The sequence below is a fragment of the Gobius niger genome, assembly GCF_951799975.1.
Source record: "Gobius niger genome assembly, chromosome: 1".
Lineage (NCBI taxonomy): Eukaryota > Metazoa > Chordata > Actinopteri > Gobiiformes > Gobiidae > Gobius > Gobius niger.
In genome coordinates this window covers 61154499-61169811 of record NC_136852.1, presented here as the reverse complement: position 1 = coordinate 61169811, position 15313 = coordinate 61154499, and the positions used below count along the sequence as shown (strand labels likewise).

At 39.1% G+C, this 15313-nt stretch overlaps 1 protein-coding gene across 1 annotated transcript in view; it reads right to left on the bottom strand.

Moving 5' to 3' along the window:
* The window catches only part of aacs (acetoacetyl-CoA synthetase), a 29917-nt gene extending 14807 nt beyond the window's left edge, over positions 1 to 15110 (bottom strand). Inside the window, exons 1-10 of the mRNA XM_079555130.1 lie at positions 14805 to 15110; positions 14307 to 14410; positions 13629 to 13749; positions 12790 to 12903; positions 7966 to 8063; positions 7207 to 7321; positions 7031 to 7112; positions 6819 to 6972; positions 5313 to 5393; positions 4737 to 4861 (exon numbers count right to left, since the gene is read on the bottom strand). Of these exons, the coding sequence (XP_079411256.1) occupies positions 4737 to 4861; positions 5313 to 5393; positions 6819 to 6972; positions 7031 to 7112; positions 7207 to 7321; positions 7966 to 8063; positions 12790 to 12903; positions 13629 to 13749; positions 14307 to 14410; positions 14805 to 14943 (1133 nt within the window). The 5' untranslated portion in view covers positions 14944 to 15110. The remainder of the gene's footprint in view (positions 1 to 4736; positions 4862 to 5312; positions 5394 to 6818; positions 6973 to 7030; positions 7113 to 7206; positions 7322 to 7965; positions 8064 to 12789; positions 12904 to 13628; positions 13750 to 14306; positions 14411 to 14804) is intronic.
* Between the last annotated feature and the right edge of the window lie 203 nt (positions 15111 to 15313).

Sequence of the window (15313 nt, the reverse complement as noted above, 5' to 3'; positions counted from 1 at the left end):
ATGCAGCAATTGAAAAGGCACTTGTCGCCAAATGTTTACTGACCTCCTGCACTCCGATCTGGTGATAAAAAAAATAGACACTCTTGTGCTCTAGGTATCACTGAGCCCAAATAGCAGCAACAACCCGTAGAGAATCAGCTCGCCTTTAGAACATAAAAATAACTGTCGGTTTTAATTCTCACAACATGAACGGCATGCAGTTTGTGAGTTGGCAAAATCATCCGCTTTTGGCACTGGCCCTGCTTCTTTTCTTGGGACCAAATCTTATGTTTGGCAAAACTTGAGGAAAAGAAACTTCTACGACAATACAGTAGTGAACTCCTACACAAGTACAGCAAAAGTCGATGCTTAAAAAAAGCAGAGTATGATGTCTTAACTATTGCACTGTTGAAGTGAGCATGCTTCGTAATCACTTGTATCGGGGTGACAGTAGCTTAGATGGAAGAGCAGTTTCATTAATATCTGTCTGTGTCTCATCCAATCAGAAATCAGAATTAAAGCAATACTAACTTTACCTTAATTCACCTTATTCCGCCCCACCCACTTTTGCATTGTCTCGGCACTTCCGTTGTACAGACACTTCCGGTCGAGCGTGAAACCCGTTCAAGGCAAGGCAACTTTATTTATACCGCGCATTTCGTACACAAGGCAACTCAATGTGCTTCATTTATACAGAGAACGAGGGAAAATATTCTCCGCTCAAATCTGATGTTTAGTCGACTGATTCGTGTAAAATGTCCAATGTTCATTTGCACCAACATGTCAACACTGCAACGTTTCTCTGCGCGGCCGAAAAAACGGCTTCATTTTCGTGTAGTGACTGATTTTATCTGGACTTCTCCAGTCCCATGTTAACAGATAGGAGAAAAGGGGCGGGCACAGTTCATGGCGGAGCCCACGCGAACCTCCGGAATAAGGTGAATAAATCCTTTTCGTAGTCCCTCTGGGAGTAATACAAGTGTTAATGAGATTTCATCTCCTCCTGGTGTCTCTGGCCAGAAAACTACAATTGCAACTTTCCCTGCACCTGGTCGGAGGCGCAATACACACTAATAGAATCACAAAGAAGAAGCTAACAGGCTAACGGGAAAAGCTAACTGTGGGCTAGCTTCACTTTAAACAGTATTTACAGCCAAGATTGAGTGAAAAAAAGAATTTCCATTGTGTAATTGGATGTACAATATCCCCTCTCCCTTCGCCATTTCTGTCTGCGTAGTATTTACTCTCACAAATTAATCAATTAATAAGTTAAAAACTCGCAACTTGCAACGACACCTGCAGTTGCGCTTATGGCCTCTAGGGGCCAGAGTTACTTTGTACTGCTTTAACTCTAAGAGCTACTTACAAACAATCACTTTGTTTACTCCATCAAAACAAGCTCCAGTGGTGTCACTTTAGCTTTTAGTGGTTTGAAAAAATAACATTTTCATAAACCTTTCATAGCCAAGCGATTAATCGATTAATCGTAAAAATAATTGGTAGATTAATTGATTACCAAAATAATTAGTTGCAGCCCTAATAGTCGGAATCGGAAATGGCAAAAACCGCAGTCATTGGGGCGGTACAATATCCTTTCCAACAGGCAACAAAATACATTTCATATGGAATTATGCATGAAACTCAATGCCTGTAATTTGGATCTCTACAAAACAAATGATTCTTCTTCTCATGAGTCTTCTATACATTTTTGCAGTTCATATTTCAGTCTTCTCTCAAAAGGTAATGCTAATGAAAAACTTTTAAAGTGGCAGCGTAACAGAAAGGTTTTGTAGTGAACATTGTTGAAAAAGCACATAAAGGAGTTAACAGACATTTGACTTCCTGTACCGTGTGCTGCTCATTTTAACAAAGTACTCCTAAAATCACTGAACCTAAGAAAAAAAACACCAATGATCTTTTCCATCTCCTACTCTCTCTGCTTTTTAATGCAACAATTGCTGCAATTATACATTTGGCAAACGTTTTCAGTAAATTACCATTCCATCATCGAAAATGTCATGTTGTAATAGTGTCGCTGACCTCCTAATCCTTTAAAACTGTAAATGTCATCCGCTCAAGTAATGCAACAATCGACGGCAAACCTGGACCGCACAAAATCCAACACTCAACTCTCAAAAGTGAGTTCAAGTCTCCGGGAGGCCTTGGCAGATTTAGCCCCAATTAAAATGTCCAGGCTCCGTTCACAAGATGAGAGCAGAGGAAGTTTCATGTCAGCCCTTCCCACAGGGTTTTCCACAAAGCATTGGATTGTGGGAAGTATGTGTAAAGGGCTACATCAGCAGTTAATTGGTTCCAAAATGTACTCCCTCTGAAAACGTATTGCCGTACTGGTAGTTCTGAACGCCTATTTACATTTTCAGATCCTGGTGTGTCACTTCAAGTTGGTACACAACGCAGGGAAATGACTTCGACTTTACAAGATCGGTTACCAGGCAACCAATCATCATTTGTGGTCATGCTCCAAAATGATGAATGTAAATTGGTTGGAAAAGCCAAACGGATTCTAAAGCAGCTCATTAGTTGGAGTCTCTGTGCAAACTGCCCCTGTCCTGAGCCTCAGCACTCAAATTACTCTTCCTGACACTTTTGCTCTACATAGATTTGGCATTTCTTCCCATCTATGTCAGATTTTTTTCTCACTGTGACCAATTCCATTTCTTGCTAAGGGCAATATGCCAACACTGAAGATGTGCCTGTAGTATCACTGCCTTGAAGAGTCTGACTTCTGCTGACCACAGTATGTTTCTCTCACGTACTTTCAAGTTTTACTGTATGTAAAGTAAATGAGTGAAAGACAGAACTTGGACTCAACTAAAGTATGTACAACAGTATTCAAGATTGCTACATTAGATAAGTGAAAATATTCTCCATCCTTATGTACAAGTGTCAATAGAAATGAAATACTGAATCCAAAACACAGTATTTCATTTCAGTTCAGAGCGGTGTAGTCAATAGGTTTGGTTTATTATGCATCCAACAGTAATTAAAAACAAAATTGATATTGAAACAAAAAAACGTTTCTTTACCATGGCGTTTTGACCTTTTTTTAAGTGGGTCCAAATGTACGGCATTACCATCAATTGTAGTAACAATAGACTTGAAGACAGCTGACCCAGCTCGGTGGAAAGCGCCTGTTCAGCGGAGTTCGACATCACAGCACTTTGTCACTGATGTCGAAGCAGCTCTTTTGCGGTCGTCAATAACACTCTGAGCTGTTTCCTCACGCAGCTCTACAGCCGCAAGAGTTTCTTTTGATAACTGATAGTGGAATATCTCATATCAATGTTATTGCAAACTTTACTGACTTTATCTTCAGTCTGGAAGTTTATTTCAATGAGCTAGTCACCTTATTCCGGAAGTTTGCGTGGGTGCTGGCCCTTGTGCCCGCCCCTTCACTCGTATTAGTTTACAGGGGACAGGAGAAGTCAAGAGAAAATCAGTTCTACATGGACACAAAGCCATTTTCAGGCCGCACAGAGAAATGGTGGAATGTTGACTTGTTGGTGCAAAAGAACATTGGAAATTTTACACAAATCAATCTATTAAACATTTACCCTTGTTCTCCGCTTGATGGAACGGACTTTGGCAAAAAGAAGAAAATGTGGGCGGGACGGAATGAGGTGAATATGAGCACGAGTCGCGAGCATCACGTGACTTATGTATTAATTCACGCTATTTCCCTATGAGTTAATAGTGGTGTCCAAATAATATAATAAATAATACATAATAACTAAATAGCTCAAGATTACAAGGCAGGCAGTGAGTTACTGAATTAAAAAAGCACCAAGATTTTGAACGAGCCAGCTCAAAAACAATTGAACTGTGTTTACTTTTGTTTTTTAGAGATAAAAAACTCGTACCTCAGTGAGTGTTTACATCCAACGTAATGTTTTTAAAGGGGGGGGTATTATGCAAAATCGACTTTTTCAAGCTTTACATCATGTTATTATGTCATTCACTCATTAAAAACATGCCTGAAGTGTTGCCTTGGCACATTCACATATTTTTGAGTAATCTGTAAAAACTCTGATGGCGGCCATTTTAGGGATACGTTTGCCTGAGTCCTCCTAGGAACGCCCCCACCTCCTGGAGACGCCTCCGAGCTTTCGTCACCAGCCGAGTAACCAACCACTGCTCCTCAGCAGAACCCCCTCCCCACTGATGCCACAGACAGTGTGTGGAGGGGGCGTGTCGGAAAGGGTCAGAGGTTCTTAAAGAGACAGAGGCCTATTTCAAGAAGGCAGTTATTCTAATTTACTGCATTTACAGACCAACAGAAGGTTTCGTCATCATTGTAGTGTGCTATAGACTGGTGCTATGTGATTGAAAAAAGCATAATACGCCCCCTTTAACACATGGCCATCAATATCTCATTGTCTGTGATGTGTCCTTGAACTATTGTTGATTTGTGCAAGACAACATTCGCTATTGTGTAAATATCGAGAGAGGAGGAACCGCGGACTCCGGAGATTGCACTCGGAGGTTACGTGTCACATAATAGCTTACATAATGGAATCGCATCCTTTCCATTACATTTTTTCCTATTCATTTTTAAAATTATTTCTCCAGTAAATTGTGTAGGCTTATGCTATTCTATAACTTTATCAACAACTGATGCTTCTTGTGCTCAGAATCTAGTACGTCTTTGCTCTTAAACGATTGATTTCAACTGATTGCCGATCAAAATGAAAGCTTTTTTTTGTGTGTGTGTGTGTGTGTGAAGAATGTGTTCTCACCCCAGCTGGTCAGTCAAGTTCCACAGTACATTGGGGGTGGGCACGAGAGGTGAACCGTCATATAAAACCACTGAGGCTCCCACTGCCAGGGCAGACACCAGCCAGTTCCACATCATCCAGCCGGTCTGGATACAGGCACACAGCACTCAGTTTATCTTGTGAAAACACTCCCTTCACATTAACATAGACAAATAGACCGCTAAATGGGTATCAAGTTGAAAGTTGGTTAGCAGGGTTAGCGCGTTGGCAATTTTAATAAAAGCCACTTTGAAATCCACACAAATTCTAATATTCAATCAAAAAAGAGTCTCTCATCAAGGATTCTGTATTCTTTGAGGAACCATTAGAAAATATACACGACAATGACCTTTGGCACACAATAGCGCTCATTAGAAGAGCTGAGTGTGCCTATTGTTGATGAACACAGATTCGTGATTAAAGCCTCCTGCACCCTTTGCCCCCCACTGAGAGCTGGATGCCACAAAGTCAAACTAATGTCGCTGCAACAAGACATACAACATCAAATAGATAGATACAAATGTTGGGATGTTTTTTACAAGAGACTTCAGGACCCACCGTGGTGTAGTAGATGATGACGTCACTCGAGGTCAAATTGCCATGGAGAACATGTTCTTTCAAATGCTGAATGAGAGTACCCTAAAATGGCAAGAAACAAACGTATTATTTTCCATAAACAATGATTCACCAATGATCAATATAGTTTATAGTTGAAGAGTGAAGCTTCTTTGATTTTTTATTGAGGAAAAAAAAACAACAACCTTGAAACATGGCAAGACATTAACATTTGGAATTTTATCAACATTTTCAGCTTGGAACAAAGAAAGTTCAATAATCAAGTTCCTCAACCGTAAAATCTTTTAGGCTAAAAAAAACACACAAAGACCCACACAAAATACTATTTTGTGTTAAATTGAATCCCCAATCACCCACTGATCACAACAGGACGAATGCTTCACTGGCAGTAGCTGTGGACTGTGTTGGGTGCGTATGGAGTCAGTGTGCAGGGGTGTGCCTGTTAAATACAGTGTGAATGTAGTATTTGGCTGAACAAACTGCCATAGCCTTCGCTTTGGTGCATGCCTTCTTGCTGTTGACAGCATGTTAACAGAGCCGTAACAAAGCAGAGAGCACAACAGTGCCAGGGCTAATTGGGAGAGCCAAAAAGACTGCCAGTGTCTCACGATGAAATGTTTTCACAAAACATTACCCTGCAAATTATTGCAGGCTTCAAGGGGAGAGGATGGACCACAAAAACACCAATATACTGTAGACCATAATAAGAAACATGAAGAAGGTGGTTGAAAGGACTCGATGTGATAGAAGTTAGTAAGAAAAGTATAGAATACGTGACAAAGAGCAAACAGCGCATCAGTAAAACATGTTAATGATGCAGAGTGTTGATAGTCTATTTTGCCAGGTAAGTTGCTCTGACAGCTGAGTGTTTTAACCTTGGAAAAGTGGCCACTTCGAGTGCGTTTAATTCATAACTGGTGTAGATATGCTGCCATCTTGTGGCCAAAAAAAAATAAAATCAAACAAATGAATGATAAATCAATATAAAACACTTGCCTGCTTATTTAGTGTTTGCAGCCAGTTAATAATATTTATATCAAGTTATGTGTTTGTATGTGATGATGTTATGTAGACCAACCTTTCTCAGTACAACAGAGGAAAAGCAGCTTATCACATCTGACAAGTCTGAGAATCTGACAAATTTACTAAAATGTACTGTTGTTAAAGAAAACTTGTTATAGCAATAAATCATTTTTTGGATCATATCAATGATGTTTTAAGATAAAATGAATGATGAATTGATACCATTTAAAGGGCAGGCATAGATGGAAACATTTGGATTTCTAATTTCAATTTTTTTCATCTTAAGATATTAATGTGGTTTGTTTTTGTCACATGTAACAAATCACAATAAAATAAAAACCATAGTGTCTACTAGCCTAATTACCAATGACTATTGGTATTGACTATTATTGATGATTAATTATGATAATCATTCAGTAGATTTTTGCGATCTTTAAAATCTCTGTTATTGTCATAGTATCTTACCCCGGCAGAGTGGACCATGCATTTAGGGGCTCCCGTAGTGCCAGAAGAGTACATAATAAAGAGTGGGTGACTGAAGGGAAGCTGCTCAAACTCTAGCTGTGGAAATTGGCCAGCATCGCCGCGTCCAGTTGCCAAGAAGTCTTCTATAAATACACTGTAGACAAAGTAAAGATGTACCACATGCCGTCTCATTCTTTGAAAAATCATCGTACCTGTTGGGAATCTTAGAAAGGTCTGTTTCCTGCTTCGAGCGAGCATAGGGAATTACTACAACTTTTTTCAGGTCAGGTAAGCCTACAGAAAGACCAAAGAAAGAAGAGTTGTTGGATATAAACAAATACTGTAAGGCAAAGACACAACATGCATGTTATTAAATACCGTTACACACCTTTAACAACACTGGTCAGCTTTTCCATGTGGTCGTGTGTTTTTCCATTATAAACCACAGCCGCAACAGAGAAGATTAGTTTGGGTTGGATTTGTGAAAACCTATCGAGGACACCCTGGAAAATAGGATATGCAAGAGAAATATGAATAGAAAATATATCGTTAGCCACATAGCATAATTGCATGAGTAATTTTTGTATTGTTACAATGGCAATAAGAGAACTCTAATGTGTTGCCTAAAAATGTCTTCTTTTTTTTCATGTTTTCCAAAAACAGTGGAAAAAATTGTTTTAAATTATGCTATGTGGCTAACAATATTTGAAAAATTGTTTCAGGGTTTGGATTAATATCTTTAAGTTAATTCACACAAAATATTTTTCAGAAAGCTTGTTTTATGAAAGCATGCATTTGATGAAGCAAATACACATTCGTTGCTAATTGCCTCTTGAAGTTCTCCATGCTTTGTTTATGTCGAGTTATTTTTGCAGCATTTATGTTTGCCACAAGAGGGCACTAGCACTCAAGAAACAGAAGCGCTCCAAAAGCCCCTAACAAAAGGCAAAATTCAACCATTGAGTTGAATGTCATTCTTAGAAAAAACTTGTACACTCACACAAAAATATATTTATTTCTCTGCTCACGTGCCTGTCATGCTTATAATCAAAGTGATTATTACCAAAAGATAAATCATTTTTGCTAATATGTTCAATAAAACGTGAGTATCATCACACAGATTTGTGTTGCATTGAAACAAACTTACATTGACACCAAAGTCGACCGATGTGGAGCTCCAAATGGCCCCAATGCTGGCTGCGGCTAACATAGCTTCTAACGCATGAATACCATTGGGAAGATAGCCTAAAAGAAGAAATGGAGAAGGAGTTGGACATAAAGCAGGATGAAACATGAGAAGAACCAAGATGTAAAACACTAAATTGAAGGGAAACATCATCATGGTTGTAGTATCTTGTTCTGTATTTTTAGACATTATCTTTGTGAGAAAAAAGTATCTATTACTTCTGATGACATAACAGTGTTGAGAATAGTGTGGTTTGGGTTCTGCTGATGGTACGGAGTATGCTGCAATGGTACTCGAGTCCCCCGCAGGTTTAGTTTTTGTATAATAAAAAGGGTTAGGCGGTTTCACTAGTCCTCTATCGGGCTAGTTCCTATGTAGAACTGCTTGGGTCAGTTTGGTTCTGTTTTAGATCTGCTTCAACCAAAGTTAACAATTTTCAGTTTAAGTTTAGACCTGGTACTGTCTTGTTAAAGAGATTTAGGTCTTGCTTTGAGTGATATTTTTGTTGTAGTTTGAAAATCATTGATTAAAAACTTCTTTTAGCATTTAGAGCGCAGTTTTGTCTTTATAAAGTACAAGTAATAGTACAAAGACACAGAGGTCTAAAACCTGGTTCTAAATACATTCACTACTGTAAACATCTTTTGACTAAAATGAGATAATTGCCTAATTAAAGCCATATTTTACGTTAACCAATTATTAAAAGTATTTCTAAATTCTAGCACGTTTCATAGTGGTAGTGGGCGGGTCAAAGGAAACTAGGCCACCGGGAATCAGGTCAAGTAGGGGAGACAAGTGTGTGGGAAGAGAAACTAGGTTTGGAGGGTGACCGACACGGTCTTTGACCGCACCCACGCACAACGCAGTTTTTGGACTTTGATATAAAAGAAAATAAAAGATTGGAAACTGAATCGACACTGGCAACGTGAGTTTTTGTTATTGAAAGTGCTTTTTTGTGTGAGTCAAACGGCGGACACCCTAAAGACGGTGTTAATGTTTTCCAGCTAAAGTTAAAATCAGCCATAACAACTACTGAGCCTTTATACTATCACATCGATATCCTCAAAAACTACACGGCTTTGAACTGTGTCGTGGAATCACATTAAAAAAGTGTGAATTTCTTTCTAGGACAATTCCTTGATCAGTAAAATTAAAATCTTCATGCTCCTGTGCTATTAAAACTAGACTAACTTTATACCTGAGAATATGGACTCAAAAACTGTTTATATTTCATTTTAACAAGCAGATCTAAGCATGTATCTCTTGCTCTGCAGCATTGATTCAAACATCAATAATGGAAATAGAGCTCGAGGACAAAACCAGTCTTCTTCGTGGACAGATATTGACACCAAGTAAAAGACATTGGGCACTGAGCCAACTGGAATCACACAGAAGCTTTCCTGCTCTATTTCAGCAAAGATATGTTTAAGATAAGATAAACAACACCTTATCTGTCTATATAAAACTATACAGACGGTACTTCCTGGACCATTGGCCAACTGTACTGTCACCGTTCTTGATGAATCATGACTCATTTTTCTGAATGGTTGCTACGTGGAGCCCAGCTATAACCAGGAGGCAGATCCGGGTTGGATGGCATTGTACATGACAGATCACCGCCCTGCTCCGCTGGCTGCCAGGCGCTTTGAGAATTACCTTTCTCATACATCAGAGCAGGAACAACAGCGTCATGCATTATGTTGTTACTACAGTGTCTTGCCTGGCTGCCTCATACAATAGAGTTAAGAACTCACTCCAATAAGGAAACCTTAAAGAGCCTTTGGAAATGTTCTTGTGCTTGTTTGTTTGACAAATAAAAAACTAATAAACATTTGATGAGTCACTCTTATTAAAACGTGTTGCTGTGCGTTGGGTAGGTTTGGAATACTACTAACAACAAATTACACAGCATTTTAACAATACCTCTATAGTAAAGGCTGCCCCTAAAAAAAGTGCTGGTGACATATTAAGACAACAGCCCAACTACTGTATTATTATGCTGTCCCACTCCCAATACAATTTATGATAAAGCCTCTGGCCGTGATCGGCTTTACGGTTCTAGATAATAATTAATGCAGCACAGGTATCACTATAAGTATAATTCCAGCACAGTTTATTAACTGTACAGGTACAGACAATTCACAGTTCTAGTGGTGTATGATACTGTTTGTAAATTTTTTTGTTTCACTGTTTGGATGTTTGCGTGCAGCCCTGAGAGGTCACTCCTGTTGTGATACTTGATACAAGACTTCTAGAGGGTGACATAAGTATTGGCAGGGCTTGTTTTTTTTATTGTCTATAATAAAAAATATTTCTAAAGGCTACCAACACTTATTATGCCCGTAGTAACAACCATTTTTATTCTGAAAGCTGCACATAATGACCAATAAAAAACTCAAAGTGGAATAGAGTTGTTTAAGAGGCAGTGCCCATGTCACAATGGGGAGTCATGGAAACGTCATACAAAGACAATTTTTAATTAATCTTTGGGAGCTTTAGGTCAATTGAATGAGTGCCACTGTTCCACAGTAGAAAAGCCCACTTAACTTTTATTCCCAGTAGACTAATCCCTATAATGGAATCGCAGGCTAAAGAATTGTAAAGTGATAACGTGAGGCTTCAAATGGAACATGTCCCTTTGATCAAGCACAGAGCCTATAAAGCCCTGTCAAATGTTAAAGTGGGGGTATTATGCAAAATCGACTTTTTCAAGCTTTACATCATGTTATTATGTCATTCCCTCATTAAAAACATGCCTGAAGTGTTGCCTCGGCACATTCACGTATTTTTGAGTAATCTGTAAAAACTCTGATGGCAGCCATTTTAGGGATAGGTTTGCCTGAGTCCTCCTAGGAACGCCTCCACCTCCTGGAGACGCCTCCGAGATTTTGTCACCAGCCGAGTAACCAACCACTGCTCCTCAGCAGAACCCCCTCCCCACTGATGCCACAGACAGCGTGTGGAGGGGGCGTGTCGGAAAGGGTCAGAGGTCCTTAAAGAGACAGAGGCCTATTTCAAGACATTCGCTACAGCCATTGTGAGAGAGCAATTTTATACAAGGCAGTTATTCTAATTTACTGCATTTACAGACCAACAGAAGGATTCGTCATCATTGTAGTGTGCTATAGACTGGTGCTATGTGATTGAAAAAAGCATAATACCCCCTCTGCAACGTCACGTGGCGGTCGGGCTCAGTGCCACTGGATACCCCCTCTTTAAAAACTTATACTGTATCTTGCAGAGCAACAAAAACGGTTAATCTCAAAACAAAATGCAAACAATCAGCTGGACACTAACCAATTTTCGCAGTGGTTTGTTATTTCAAACATTTGGAAGAGGACCTCATGTATTAAACCTAAGGTGGGGATTAAGCAAAAAAAAGCAAGGCAAGCAACATCGCCATGGAGACAAGCTTGTGCTGTCCTATCATAGAAATGTTTTAAATATGTTTTTTTCACCAAAAAGAGTAAATAATTTAATTCTTTATTCTATTACTGTGTGACAACAGGCAGTATGAATGTGTAGTGTTCACAGTAATAGCGAAGTTAAACTCAGGAGGGAGGGTGTGCAAAGTGGAGGAGGAGTTGGTGGCGGTCTACTAAAGCTGTCTTCATTAGCTAAGTGCTTATATATCATCAAGATGTGAGGCCTTGGCAAGCCATTTCACTTCCAACAAGGGGACAAGGACATCTCTTTTTGCAACACACACCAATAAGATGACGCAATGATGCACGTGCATAAGGGCTAAGAGAACAGGAGCGATGGCAGATATAAAGGGGGTGCAATCTCCTCCTGTCCCTTCCTTTGCCTCTCGAGTCCTAGCTGTCCCTGCTGCATCTTTCTAATGAGATTCCCACAAAGCTTAAGTCATTTAGCTAATGGATTTCACCGCAATATCCATCTCGAAACTGGCCAGCACGGGCCCATTCAAGTTCTTGTTCTTAAGCTATGGCGTTCAATATGAATTCAAGCACAACCAGTGAACAAAAAATAATATCAAGATATGTATTTTGATTACTTTCTGCAGCCAAATTCTGTTCTAATCTTAGATATTACTAAATGTAATTATTAAAAAATTACTATATGTACACTAACATGGTTCCAATGGCACAAGTTCCAACCACATGGAGTTTCTTACCGTTATTAGATTTAGAAAGGCTTTTGGGCTCAATAGATGGAGAATTTCCCCGTAGATAGCAAATTGTAATACATATTATCAGCGCTAGAAATGACTGGCTTTCTAGGTAACAGCATATTTTAGTATAAACAATCAAGTGTTTGTTTTTTATGGATATTTGAGATTCAGTGGTTTGATAATGTACAGTGAGACACAATCCTATCATGCTGACATAATACAAACACTGAATACACTGCGGCCAGAAATATGCCACTGAACAAAAGAAAGACTTTGTGTAGGAAAGCTAGAGTTTCTTTTATTGTGACCTCTCAGTAATGATGAATGGTAAAAGTCGCTAACTCCTCTAAATACGGATTTCCTTTCCTTGGCTATGTGGCAAAAAGGCATTGTCAATGAAAAAGATAAAGACATAAAGACATGTGTGAACTTTCCGAGAGCTGTTTAAAATTGTGTTAGAAAATGTGTATTTCAGCCGTTCCTCACTGTTCAAATATGAGTGAGCCCAAATAAATGGGCACATTCAGTATAGACTGTGCCTTGTGCCAGAAAGGCAAACTTCTCGCTCGTAGACACACCCACACTCTTATTCAAAACTCTCCTCAACAAAATGGCACAGTGCTTCACATTGAACTGAGACGGAGACTCACCCACGACCCTATCTCCAGTCTGGATACCCATTTTCCTCATGGCTGCTGCAAACACCGCCACATCACGTCGGAGCTCCCCAAATGTGACCTTCACTATCTCTTCATCTTTCTCCGCTATGAAGGAACGGGACACAGATTAAAACAATGGGAACATGAATGTTTGGTTTTAGCCATTACATTTATTTGATTCCCTGAATGCAAAACTAAATTGGCATTATGTTTACAATGATTTTCTATTTTGAATTGATTAAATTCTGCTTCTTTCTTTGTTTCCTTCAGTATCTATGGACTTAAACAGCTTAGAGAACAGACGTTTTTCTTATATGAAATCAAAGGGAAAATTTACAAGACAAATTGTTTAAATATTTTGGGATACATAATTGGCGAAACAGGAACTCTCTAATATCAACCCAACATTCAGACATGCCATGACCTCTTATCTGACTGAGTTTACTGACACTGAGGCAGGCTCCTGCATATAATTGCATTACAGCTACAAACACGGATGCATTTTCCCTAGCCCACTTTATCTCTCTCTCTCTCTCTCCTGCACAGCCATAAAGTATGGCCTTTTCATTACGGTGTGACAGTCTGAGAGGTAGAGCAGGGCCCTAATCTAATAACACGTCACTGACGTATGCAGCATTTATACTACTTGCCACGAACAGGACGGATTCTGCTGTCTTTTAATATCCAGAAAGAAAATAAATTAGAATGAGCAATGTAAAACTCACCAATGAATGCCATAATGAGCAAAATGTGTTGTAAATGTTCTGCATTTCCAAGATTATTTGCACAGCATTTCATGAAGCTAAACAAATGATCTATAATTTACTTACTGGCAGCATACAGAGCAACTTTGTCCTGGTCTGCATGTTTGAGGAGATTTTCAGCGTAGTTTAGTCGTGCACCTCTAAACCACTCAGGAACGTCTGATATCTGCTTTGATGCATCCATCACCTGGCGCACATCGACAGGAAACAGAGAATGAACATTGGGGAAATGGTCATGATATGAAGGTAAACTAATCATCAAAATGCTGCTTGTATGTGTTCAGCCAGTTTCTTTTTTTTTTTTGAAAAAGAATAAACCTACACACAATCCCACAATCGTTAATATTGTTGATATTTGTAAATATTCAGACTAAAACTTGATATTTGTAAATATTCAGACTAAAACTGACTCAGACAGAGGAGAATAAAAGACCTTGTAATATTATGTTTAATTTACAAAATGGGTGCAATGCAATGATACACACACAGCGATTGCAACAGATGAAGAAATGATGGCTTATCAAAGTCAAACAAATGTTCTACAATTAGATTGCTTCATCTTGCTTCATTTAAAATTAATCCAACAATATGAGTGTCATTTTCGCAAGGTGACTGAAGTTATGTGAAAGCCTAGTAGCTGACAGATGAATCTATATCTAAGATACGGTATGATGTGGATGATCCAGTAAGTCTTGGTAACATTGTAGTAGAATTGTCAATTCTACTACAGGTATTTTTTCTTACCTCTTCATACGGTTTGGAGCAAACAACTCCACAGAAATTCCACACTTGTGTCCAGAACTCTGGATAATTGTCCACTGACCACTCATACAAGTCCTGATAGTTTGCTGCAGACAGAAAAGAGGGGCTACTTTCTTATCAACATTGAGTTAAGCAGAACTGATCCTGTGCATCTAAATGGTCTAATGTGATTTGCTCATGTTGATGTATGTGAGCTACAATATTTCCTAGGACTCAGGAAATACTATAACTTCATTTTGAATAGTTAAGAGTACTTAAAATTGCTTCAACATCACTTCTCAATCAGATGTACTCTTAAACAACACTCTGACAAACCAAAGCAACAATAACTCGATGAAATGATTACACGTATGAATTGTGACATGGTATTGCACGTCTGTTGCTTTAATGTGGCTTAACAAACCAGCTAGACAAGATACCTTTGTGTAACCCCATGTCTTCGACTCTGTCTAGTCTTTGAGTCTCCTCCTCCCAACTCACCCAGATTAAGGCCGAAATCTCTGTTGACCTGTATCCTGAATGTATCCATCTGTGTATTCCTCTTGGAGTCTGGGTACCACAGCGCCTTACACTCCATGTCCATGATCTTTTCACTCTTTTGTTCCATGTCTTTGGACATGATGATGCGCCTCTTGTTTTGCTAGGGTGAAGTCAGTTGTGTCTCACTGTCCGCTTGCTGTCCGTGAGCTGAAGATCAGCGGGTAAAGTACTGAGGTATTACTGTGCGCGACAGCTAGCAGGGCTCTGTCAAAGACAAGCATGGGGCAGCACAAGAAAACTGTCAGGACAAGCTCCGCCCTGCGTCATGACGCACAGGAAGGCTAGTTCAAGAAACCCTTGTCAAAAGCTCAAAGGGTATAATTAAAGTATTTATTAAATTATCTAAAAGCATGCACATGCTTTATATTGTATACATATATACAGCAATATTTACCAGAAAAACAATAGCCTACACGATTTCTTGTTCAATGCAAAACATAAATTAATTT